General features: G+C 37.9%; 1 protein-coding gene across 1 annotated transcript in view; it reads left to right on the top strand.

Annotated features, from left to right (window-relative positions):
- The window catches only part of EPHB3 (EPH receptor B3), a 41,717-nt gene extending 36,869 nt beyond the window's left edge, over window positions 1-4,848 (top strand). The window contains exons 10-16 of the mRNA XM_075861916.1: window positions 45-167; window positions 355-602; window positions 1,796-2,011; window positions 2,841-2,990; window positions 3,069-3,262; window positions 3,436-3,591; window positions 3,713-4,848. Of these exons, the coding sequence (XP_075718031.1) occupies window positions 45-167; window positions 355-602; window positions 1,796-2,011; window positions 2,841-2,990; window positions 3,069-3,262; window positions 3,436-3,591; window positions 3,713-3,821 (1,196 nt within the window). The 3' untranslated portion in view covers window positions 3,822-4,848. The remainder of the gene's footprint in view (window positions 1-44; window positions 168-354; window positions 603-1,795; window positions 2,012-2,840; window positions 2,991-3,068; window positions 3,263-3,435; window positions 3,592-3,712) is intronic.
- The last annotated feature ends 7,436 nt before the right edge of the window (window positions 4,849-12,284 follow it).

Genomic DNA, 12,284 nt, shown 5'->3' with positions numbered 1-12,284 from the left:
ACAGCAGAATTGATAAAGATACTTGATACTTCTTGTTCTCACAGTGGTTCCTGGCATGAAGCTTTATATTGATCCATTCACTTATGAGGATCCTAATGAAGCTGTGCGAGACTTTGCTAAAGAAATTGACATTTCGTGTGTGAAGATTGAAGAAGTGATTGGCGCAGGTTTGTCTCCTAAATACATTCACTCTATCTGTATAGCCAGGTGCTCCTCGTTTTTTCCCTTAATGATACAATTGAGGATTTAGAAGTGTATAGTGCAGACATGAGGTTATCATGAATATAAAGTGGAATGTGATCCGTTACAGTGCAGAAAAGAATTGGTAGATTGATTTCTTGTCTTCTGTGCTAGGTGAGTTTGGAGAGGTTTGCCGTGGAAGACTGAAACAGGCAGGACGCCGAGAACAGCTGGTGGCTATCAAGACACTGAAAGCCGGCTATACGGAACAACAAAGACGTGACTTTTTGGGTGAAGCGAGTATTATGGGACAGTTCGATCATCCGAACATCATACGTCTGGAAGGAGTTGTGACCAGAAGTCGACCAGTGATGATCTTAACAGAGTTTATGGAGAATGGGGCACTTGATTCTTTCCTAAGGGTAAGTTTGTGGTAATTCATGGGGATCAGATGTTCGCTAGACAGACTTGATGTTACACTGTAGAACGTAGGATTTTATAATGAGGTGGTCAAGTATGTTTTCTTTGTTTTGTGAGGAAAAACAAAGTTTGTCTTACGTTATGAGTCACAGCATGTCTGAATTCAATAAGGTTCACTGTGGGCAGGTTTTAATCTGCCCATGTAGTTCGCTTGCTCAGTGACAAAGTTTGGAATCCTTTAAATAAACAATGATCTAAGTTTTCTGGTCTGTAGTCTTAAACTCGAATTTTACTTACATTTTTATTTTTTTTGCATTGTTCGTAAAGTGAAGATCAACAAGGAAATAACTGGGTTAAAAAATAGTTTCTCACCTTACTAAATGTCCCTACCACAGACACACCAACGCACACCTAATGTGTTCAGTCACCAAGTGAAGACATGTGGAGGCAAGCGCTTACTACTGAGAACTTTGGTTTGCTGCATTGGCTCAGTAAATCGCACTTTCACGTGCTCTTTTGATATGCGAACGTGCGCAGCAGGGTACCTGTAATGGTGTCCGTGTCCATTAAAGTATGTTTATGCTCTGCAAGATACCATACATTGATTCGATGGAGTTCTGCTTAACGCATGAAAATGTAAACGTATATTTGCTGAAACGGTAATCTCACATTTGCTATCTGATATGTTTATACGTAGTGTACTGTGCAGAAAGGAAAAAAAAAAGATGGGATATGGCACTCTATTTGGGAGACCAAATAATCCTGAACTCTAAGCTCATAATTCCTCCAAACAATACATAGTTAGTCATTGTGTGCATCACACTTATCTTACTTTTAAATACATGTTATGCCATCAGCGTTCTCCATCTTTTGATTCGCTTTCTGTGTAGATTTTTTGCAGAACACTTTCCCAGAAGAAATTTCTCTAAATACAAGTTACTGCAGCAGGTGGCAGGTCCCCATTTCAGATACTTTTTATTTTCTATGTAACTGAATGGAAACGATTGTTCTTTAGGTGGAAAAAAAAAAGTCCTCCCTTGATTTACAATTTTATCTTGTGCTGATAAGTTATTGAATAGTTACATATCAGTAGAGCATTTACTTATTAGCCAAATTAGATTTTAGAACGGTTTACTTTTAGGTTGGGTATGTGTGTAATTCTACTTCTAATTTTTTATTTTTATACTCTCATCAGATGAATGATGGACAATTCACAGTTATCCAGCTAGTGGGAATACTACGGGGTATTGCGTCAGGCATGAAGTATTTGTCGGAAATGAACTATGTTCATCGTGATCTTGCTGCTCGTAACATCTTGGTGAACAGCAACCTCGTCTGTAAGGTGTCTGATTTTGGTCTGTCAAGATTCCTGGAGAACAGCCGATCTGACCCCACATATACCAGCTCTTTGGTAAGCAGTTTCCAGCCAATAAACTATAATGACCTGGTGATTAAATATGCCCCCCCAATAGCTGATTGATATGGGTCTGACTGTAGGTGCCGCCTCAATGTTTAGAATGGAGGAGCAGTATCCCCTTAGTTTTATTTTTTATTTTTCTAATACATAATGGCAGCACTACTGGGAATTAGTTTGGCTAAATGTAAGCGTTTGGGTCTATGTAGCATTTCTGACACAATAGTCTTGTCAGTAGTGGCACCCGGCGTATTACAGGCATTGCAGCCCTTTCATTTTATACATTGGGTGGGAGTTCAGGCACTCAAACTAATCGGACATTAATGGCATATATAATCAATATGCCATCAATGTTAATGGTGGGGGAAAAAAACCTTTCTTTTTTGACAATTGTGTTTGTCTCCTTTTTTTTTTTCTCTAAAAAAAAAAATTACAATAAAATGCTCCATAGTTATTGCCTTCTGCATTACAATATTTCTTACAGCTTGCTAATATAATTTTCACGAAGGGATTTTAAACCATCGTGTTACTGGAGACCCTAGAAATGTCCTTTTCATCTGTCCATTAGCTGTAGTACGTTATCCTTCCAAAACTCTGGTTGTACCAGCTATAGGATGAAAGCTCATTACTCCTACATGTTTATCCTCCTTAACTTGTCTATCTCGCAATAGTGGCTCTTTAAACCTATGTAAGATCCCATAAGTCTCACCAACTTTTTATTCGCTTTTGAAGTCTTGGTTAGTGGAGTCTCTAGCATTGAGACTTCCTTTATACAGTAATGAATTGGTGAGTTTGTTTCTATTTATTTGTCTATTCTCTCTATTAGGGAGGAAAAATACCTATTCGTTGGACTGCTCCGGAAGCGATCTCTTATCGAAAGTTTACATCTGCAAGCGATGTTTGGAGTTATGGCATAGTCATGTGGGAAGTGATGTCATATGGTGAGCGACCATACTGGGACATGTCAAATCAAGATGTAAGTATATTGGAGTATAGGTGGAATAAGTATTTAAGTTTATCAGTCCATTAATGGTTACATGTTGTTTTTTTGTAGGTAATAAATGCTGTGGAGCAGGACTATCGTCTGCCACCTCCAATGGACTGCCCGTCTGCGCTTCATCAGCTCATGCTTGACTGCTGGCTCCGCGATCGGAATTTGAGGCCCAAATTTTCCCAGATAGTCAGTTCTTTGGACAAGTTAATACGCAATGCAGCCAGTCTGAAAGTGACCAGTCCAGCACAAGCAGGGTTCGTGTCCAAGCAGTATTGATGTTGAAGTTGTGATCTTTAATTCTGTAGTTTATTCTTTTTATTGAAGCTCTTGTTCACCTATACTCATGCATCTGCCTTCCAGAAATTTTGATACTACGTATATTTAGTATTTTATTGGTCATATTCTTACATAATTTTCTTTATATCAGTGTGTCCCAGCAGCTTCTGGACCGTACAGTCCCAGATTATACAACTTTTCCCACTGTGGGCGACTGGTTGGAGGCAATCAAGATGGGCCAGTATCAGGAGAACTTTATGAGTGCTGGATTCACCTCTTTCCATTTGGTGGCCCAGATGACTGCAGAGTAAGTCATTTTAAGCTGGCATTAGAGCTGCTAAGAATTGAGTTAATGGGTTTCAGCTTAAACTGCTCTATGGCTGAAGTTTTTTGCGGATCTCTTAATATTCTTAATTTTGTGTTTTTAGGGATTTGCTCCGTATCGGGGTGACGCTAGCTGGTCATCAGAAGAAGCTTCTCAATAGTGTCCAAGACATGAGGCTGCAGATGAGCCAAACTCTTCCCGTCCAGGTGTGACATGACTACACCATGAGACAAAGCTCTTCATATTGAAGAAATTATATGTGGACATGAAGGGCTCTACAGGAGCTCAAGGATGCACAAGAGAGATAGTGGAGGGGTTTCGATTTGGAGTCACGTTCCTTTTGCACAAAAGAACTCTCAGCCCTCTTCTTACAGATTATTTACACCTCATTGTGATCAGCTGCTGTATGCCGGACAGATTCTGTTGTACTCGGTGCTTACAACATGAATAAATTTGTGTGAGTGATGATCTATGAATGTGAAGTTTGAATGTGAATAGATGTAGTACGTGGTATACGTATGATTGTGAGCAGTCGGAGGGTAAGTAGAGGGGCATTTGAGAGTACAAGAAAGGCAATATATTTTTAGTGTCTTCCACTTGCATCAAAATCTCTTGGACTACAATAAAGGTGCAGGGTTGCAGAGCTAGCTATTTGTTTTATTCTGTATGTATCTATGATTGATAATCCCCAAGTCTCCCATTCTTTAGTTTATGCCTGCATGAAGACGTATACAGTGCCTGTGCACATCTACAGAAGTGAGGTTGTACGGAGGCCTTTCTGTGTGGGTTCCTGTGGTTATAGATATATTGGCCAATTGACTATTAATCTGTTTGGTTATTTAACATGATACAATCGCCGATACCATTTTGTCAGTTAAACGCCTGCCTGTGCCTTGTAGAGGAAGGAAGAAGTACCGTACAACTCACTTCTATTTTATTCCATGTTATCCTGCTTATTAAAACATCTTCTTTCTCTGGCATTTCCCATTGCCTTTACTCCCCCATTTATTTTTCAGCTACTGCTTACTGTCCTTGAACTAGGGTATTCATTTTTATTTTTTTGCACCACTTTCCTGCAACCATATTATGCTCTTTATTTTGTGAGTAAACTCACATTTTCAATGATATGGGGATGTGTTCAGAATGGAAAATGTCATCATAACTTTACATTTTATAATTTTTTTTTCTTTTTTTTTTTAAGAAATACTTTTTTCAATTAAATTATTTAAGAAAAATGCATTGTGTGCTTCTCTCTTACTCATTGTGAGAAACGGGTTACATTTGTCTTGTGATAGGCTGTAGTAGAAGACACTTACCAAAAAAAAGAGCATTGTTACATCAATATCCACTTGGTCCCAACAGCAAGTAAAGCCTTCGTGCTGGGTTTCCTCTTGCACCTTGCTTCTTTAATGGGGGCAGAAGAATTAAGCTTTCCAAAGAAAGCTTCGTTTTTGTTTTTTTTCCTGGGATCCATGTACCCCATACATGTCTTGTCACTAAGATTTAAGAAACAAATACGATATTTCTACCTTTGACTAAAATACATAATTTTTTATTAAAAACCAAACCCACTCCGGGTGAACTTTTCTGAGAACTCAAATGTTTTGGCACTAATGAAATTTTAAGCCTCTTGACTGCCTTCCTAATTCTTCAGTAGAAATCAGGATAGAGGAAATGTGAGTGTCGCAGCAAATGTAATAATTAACCATGCAACTGAAATGTAGGTCTTTATAACAAAAAAAAAATATGTGGAATTTGATTGAAAAAGTATCGGCCTCATACGCACATCCGTGGAGTATTTAAGGTCGGGCCACAGACAGTGCTCACATTATAAAGTACAGGAGCATGGTCCGTAATAGAAAAAAATTGTTCTATTTTTTGAGGATAATTTCTACCGCCATGACACTAACCCGTAAATATACGGGAAGATGTCCGTGGGCCATAGAAATGAATGGATCAATATATCTGCAATCACGGATTCGTAAATTGCACAGAAAAAAATTACTGTCGTGTGCGTGAGGCCTCAAACTGTGTGGAGATGGCAAGCATTTTCTGAGCTGAGCCAACTTTAATACAACGGCAACCTATCTGATTACTTGGAAAGAGTGACATCATTGAAACACTTCACGACTAATATTCTTAAGACGACGATTCAAAGTAAATTGATAGGCTGTGTTGTCATGAATATTGGATTTGCTCAGAAAATGTCTCCCTTCATAGTGTCCGGGACAGGTGCTTTGTAACCTAGACACTTTCTCTGCTATCACTTTCTCCTTATAACTAGAAGCCTTCAACAGCTCTGACAGATTTCACTGTTCACTGTGTGAGGTCAGAAAAGGTTGAGTTTAATGCATACAGTACATTCATTCAAATCTGGATCAAATTCCATGAATAAGACAAGTGGATTCGGGATTTTGCACGCTGGAAACATGCATCCTTTTTAAATACACTGCTATATTCAATTATTCTGGTCAGGAGAAGGTTTGAGACTTGTATGCTTGACATGTTTGTCTAGAAGAGGTGAATGTTTCTTGGTTCCACAGCCAAAAAGTTAAAGCTGTCTAGTGACTGTGAAGGACTAAAGCTGGGAGACTGGCCAAAAAACGTTATGATGTTAAATGGAGGGTAGGCTAGTGGGACGATAAACAGTGGTGGGGTCTGCACAAGATCTGGGAAAATATATTTGTGGTATGCAGCCTCTCCCTCCACCCGCCCTACCGATGTTTTCCTGAATATACTTTCACTTTGCTTTAATAAAATAATAACTTTCTGATCAGACATCTGTGTAAATCTAAAGACTTATTTGTGCAAGCCTACCTTCAATGTGCTTTGCCAAATGACTTTTTCAGTCTCTAGATATACTCCAATGCTAGTTTGCAAATTTTTAAATTTAATTATTTTATTCATAAGGCCGTGACTCCTCAGGGTAAATATCCGATTCTGGGTCACAATTCTACACCTTTTTTTTTTGTCTTCTTATTCTTTGCTTATTATGGGCTCGAGTTACTTGTGGAATTCTGCTGTTTTCTCATATGGCGGTAGTCTCCAATATGAAGTGTGTGTTATCCTCATTAGTAGGTTTCATCCCGGATGTGTTTCTTTTTTTTTTTTTTTTTTTTCCTAAGCCAAGTAAAAAGGTTTTTACTTTTACATAGCTGCTCATTGGAGTACAAAAAAACATTTTGTTTTAGAATGTTCCTGTCTTACTGAGAATCCTTTGTTGGTTCGGACACATGGTTTACTAAGGTGGTGGGGAACTGACATTAGAATTAAGTTCAGACACTCTAATCAATGTCCCAGTGTCATTTTTTTCTTTTTCTCTAGATTTCTTTTCTTTTAAAACTGTGGTCACATGGAGTCACTGAGCCAAATCCTCTTTCTGAAGTACCTCAAGATTCATGCCCTTTGATATATTTCCCCAAGAAAGCTGTTAGGGCAGATTCCAGTATTGCGTGAAGGAAAAACAGTTTGCTTGACTTCAGCCCTGCGGGACACCTGTTTTCTTCTCGATGTAGGACATTTATAATGCTCCGTGATGTAGAACACGTTCTTGCTTAATTTTAATGTCGTGGTGTTTCGTGAAACTTCTTCAGCAGCCGGACCACAGTGAATAGGTGATCATTGGCTGCAGGATCTTTATGTTGCGTAAGCGTTGCCCTGATGGTGTTGGTCATTCTCTTCGATATCCTGGAAGATATTCGCTCAAAACATTCTTCATGTCCAATATCTTACATAAAGAATGGCTGCTGTCAGGTGGAAAATCAGCAGCACTAGATCTCTCTGCCGGCTGCTTAGCCTCCGCTATTGCTACTTAAACATACGTATTTATGATGGAGTCCTTCAGGTCATCTTATGTGTATGGCCCGGCTTTCCTTTTAAGTGGTATTAACATAAATAATGTCAATGATTATGGGAATAATATAAGCAGAGTTTTTAAAAGGCTGTGAGGACATGCAACTTGGGCAAATACATTTTATTAATGTTGAGTTTATAGTCCTGTGTAACACTAGCCCAACTGTATTTGGTGCCTTTTACACGTCTTAAGTGGCAGTTCTGTTTTCCATAACTTTTTCTTTACCATATCATTGAATGATTGTATGCCCACAGCACTTGGTGGCAGGCTGTCATTACTTTGTTTATAGAGACCGGTAGAAATAGTGGTGTTACCAGAACACGGTATGTATTTACACACAGGATATTACGCATTTGTGTGCACTTGTATTTTCCTGGCAGGATTGTTCATGTAAAGACAGTAAACGGTTGGTTGCTTCTCTAAAAGAACTCCTGACATTTTTTCTGTGCCAACACTTTTTGGTGAGGGGCCGTTCCCTAAATCCCCCACCTTTTTTATCTATGTGGAAACAAATAGTGTTTGTTTTTTTTAAACTAGAGAATTCTTGCCCACTCTATCTATTCATTAGATGAAAAAAGACGGAACCTACTGAAAGAGGGACATGAATAGTATAATCCCCCACCTGACACTGCTGAACTTGCATTTGTATTGTAAAGGTTTGTTTCCAGCTGGGCTCCCAATTCCCTATGCAGTGATTTTGCAAGTATACAAGGACGGACTCTGTTTGCCCAAATATAAACTACTCATCGATATAACAAACTTTAAACAATGTATTAGTACTTAACTAATTTAAATTGTAGTAACCTAATAATAATAAAAAAATCAGTTCTAGCAAATAAATACAAGGTAATTGTCACTGAGCGCTATTCTATTCAGTCCTAACAAGTCAGCCTGTCCAAAGAAATTGTTGAGCAGAATCCGTGTGCAGTTTTTTAAATCTCCACATAAGGTTCTAGTTACAGGTATAAATGATAAAATCTAAGTTTATATGAATGTTTAGCTAAGCCGTGTCACCAAGAGTTCCGAAACGGTTTTTAGTCACAGTACGTAAGCAAAAGATCTTTAAATAACTCAGTTTTCATAGATAGTCGATGGAATCAGACATTGCATATAACAAAAGTGTTATTTATTCCCCTGACCTTAAACAGTATATTACAATTCTACTGTTATCTGTAGTCTCGGATTAGTGCTGAGTGGACTCGCTGTCAGCGATGTATTGTGTTTTTCCAGTGGAAACTATTTTATGGGTGTTTTTTTTTACAAGAGGTTTGAGGTGTGGATATCCTGTTATGTGCATGCTTGGGGGTACCTCTATGCACTCATGTATGGAATGTCTCCCAGGACGGCTTGACTCCTGTCATAATAAGCCTGTAGATCATGTGATATTCCTAAACTAACTAGGATTAGGTTAGAAGAAAAGCTGGATTTGTAGGGTTAATCTGTCACTAATTCACTGCTTCAATTAGCAGTTTTAACGAATGTGGTGGCTGCTGAGGACAATTCCCCTCACTGTTTTTGCCTTTTCTCTTTTCGAATTAAAACAGTTGAGGGCTTACAGGACAGATTCATAGACAGCTGCTGTATCAGCTGTGTAAGAGCAGGGCGGCAGAGGAGTGTGGTGGACAAGTTATGGACCCTCCATGCATAATTTAATATGATGAAATCCAGATCAAATCAAATATGAAAACCTGCCCTGTCGTCTCCAACAATGTCACACTTGCAATAACTAGGCAGGGCCACCTTTTTATTGGAATTTGTGTGCTTAAAATAAAAATAAGATGTGATACATTCTTCCCATAGAATAATTTTTAGACAATTTGATTATACTACATAATATCTAATGTCCTAGGGCTATGTTTTACTGTAAACCTATCTACAGACTAATTTAGGCTGGTTACTTTGTTCACCTTTTATCATCTTGTCGTTTTTAGGTCCAACTTTCTGAGTTGATTAATTTCTTAATATATCTTTTTATAGTGGCCCAAGCAAAAAAAAATAAAAAATTCTGATAAAATGGTCCAAATCCTTTCATGGCTACCCAGTTAAATTATAAAATTATGGCTGCATGCAGCCACCAAGGAACCTACTGCATATGGTTTTATTTTTTAGTTCAATGTGGAAACCATATGAAGTAAGCTCCCCCTAGTGGTGTCCGCAGACAGCAAGAATGTTAAAATTTAGGAGAGCGAGAGAGAGCACACTATTTTGGACCTACAAAAAATAATAAAAATACTAGGGTGTTAATTCACTTTACAATGTATCCTTTCAATTCTGCATTTCTTATATCAACAGGTTGATAAAGCGTTCACTGTTTTGCATTATGGAGTATAAGGCTTGGTGCACTACACATGTTTTTCTGCAGCCTTTTGTATGTTTTTATATTTTGGGAAACCTTTTTCCGTCACATTTCTTCTTGCTGTATACAAAAAAAATGTTCACGGTTTATGCTGCAGGTGTAATTTCCCTGATTGTGTGTAACGTACACCTATTGCCAGGGAACCTGCAAGGGAAGGGTTGTCCAAACTTCACAAAAGTGTGTAGCTACATTACAAAAAATGGTTTCAGAGTAGCACTGATTCAAAGAGACAGAAAAATTCCATTGTCTCATTTTATTAAAGTTTAACCTATTAACACTATTGGAAATAATTGACTTTGCCTCTTGCATAGCAATTCAGGTTAGTATTAGGCTGGCAATACTGTGTATGCCAAAGGGAAGTGTGCAGATGCAGCAGCCTGCTAATGTAAACACATATGTTTACCTAGTTAATCAGAATAAGACAGATTTATCAGTAGTTTCCCACATGATTCCTGCTCACTGGAGTGCTTAGAACAAACCTCTATTCACACCTAAATGTTCTTTCGGGAGGGAATTGGCATTTGCAGCCATTTCTACTCTACAATAATTAACTGAGATGTTGTTTTAACTTTTCATTCTCTGTGAAGCAAAGTGCTGAACTTGTGCTCTCTGCCCTTGTCTGATGGCATGATCCTGAATACAGTGTAGCAAGTGTCTGTATAGCAGTAGGAGGACATATTGACATAAAGAAACTGTTTCATACTAAATAATACAGCACTGAATGTTTTATTTGTTTTTACATTTTACTAGTCTTCCCTTTATGTAATGAAAAAAAAAAGTAAACAATCCTGGATTTAAAATGATCTGGGCTACCGTAGAAAAGCAAGGAATATTAAATGGGTTGTAAGTTTCTTGAAAAAGTCTTAATGAGTAAATTACTTGAATTCTGCCTCGCCCCCCTATTTATATAAGGCTTGTGCACACATCACTATTATTTGGAACCAAGTACTGGATCGGATCCTGTCCTAATAGAAAGGCTTTCCTGCTCCCATCGACACTAAATATACATCTAACCATCCCATCAGATGAATATTCAAAGGTGTCCAAAGATCTACCCAAGATTATTTAAGCAGTCAAGTCCAATTCAAATATATATTTTTTTGTTTAGCTTGTAGTATGGAAAGATACATATACACGGATATTTTGCTACAATATGATTTTTCCATGGAGAATTGTGATCATGGCAAAAACTAGTTCAATTAAATGCTCTGGAGAGATAAATGTTGGAACGTGCGTTTTTGACAGCAGACACAACCACTAAGCATCAGTCAAACAAAGTTTCCGACCCTCCAGTCCATTATGAATAACACATGTAATTTTATTTTAGCTTTAAAACATTTACAGCAGGACGTGTTTTGGCCCATCCTGAGCCTTTTTCAACTGCATATACAATCATAATTGATCAGTTAACCTAAATATGCACTGTTGTTTCAGCAAACTATTCATAAATCAATAGTATAAATCAATTTAAGAAACTTTTTAATCTTATTAATTTTTTTTAAAAAAAGCCTCTTTCCCCACTTATCAGGCTCCTTTCTCCCTTCTAAACTGTTCACTCATTCTGAAGACAAGGCGGACTATCGCCTCATTGAAGGATCAAGTTACAGCCGCCCATAGAAATCTATGCAAAGGGAAGGGAGCTGCTGCAGCGTCTACTAAGTGTTATATCACCCCGATGCTGGATTCACAGCTACACTGCTCATTACTGCTGTATGATCTCCATGCTGCAGGTTTTTTCTGAGAGTGTTCTATAAAGTGATTGGGGAGCACGATGTTCTCTTAATGTGTGCTTTGTATTGGAGACAGCAGTTAGGCTACACCGATTTAGCTAAAAAAAAAAAAAAAAAATTGAATTCGAACTAATGCCTGCAGAAGGGAAAACTGCTAAACAAATGCAGAATACAAGTCATATAATGGCCAGAAATGGTGTCATTCCTCATGTACACACATAGGACAGCTTATTCTGAAAAATCGCCCGAAATGACAGGTATGCTTTAAAAAATAAGTCAAACGCTGATGTCAGATGTCGTCGTCATGGTTGCCAAATAAACAGAATAACTTTTCCTGATACAATGCATAAAAATATAATAATGCAATATAACAGAAGATTAACTTTAATTTCCTTTAGAAAGACCGTAATCTCTGCAGATCTCAACGATTAAGATGAGTAATACACTCAAACTTTGACAAATGAGTAATCTCATTTTCTCTGTTGAACCCCTTGGGTTCTAATGTTAGTAGAGCATGTATCTAATAAGCCTCTGTAACAGCATCTTAATATTTCCACCTCATCTTGGAACATGAACTTGTTCAATAATCGGGAGTCTAGGTTAAGAGATGGAGTGCTGTTTATGTTTGAAATGATTTGGTATAGGAAGTAACTAGTTACCACATCTTCTAATGGATTTGTGTTTATTATTGGATCTCTTATGTTGGATCGTCTCTAACATAACGCACGGGACAATT

Source organism: Rhinoderma darwinii, chromosome 4, assembly GCF_050947455.1.
Source record: "Rhinoderma darwinii isolate aRhiDar2 chromosome 4, aRhiDar2.hap1, whole genome shotgun sequence".
NCBI lineage: Eukaryota > Metazoa > Chordata > Amphibia > Anura > Rhinodermatidae > Rhinoderma > Rhinoderma darwinii.
This window is presented reverse-complemented; position numbering and strand designations above follow the sequence as displayed.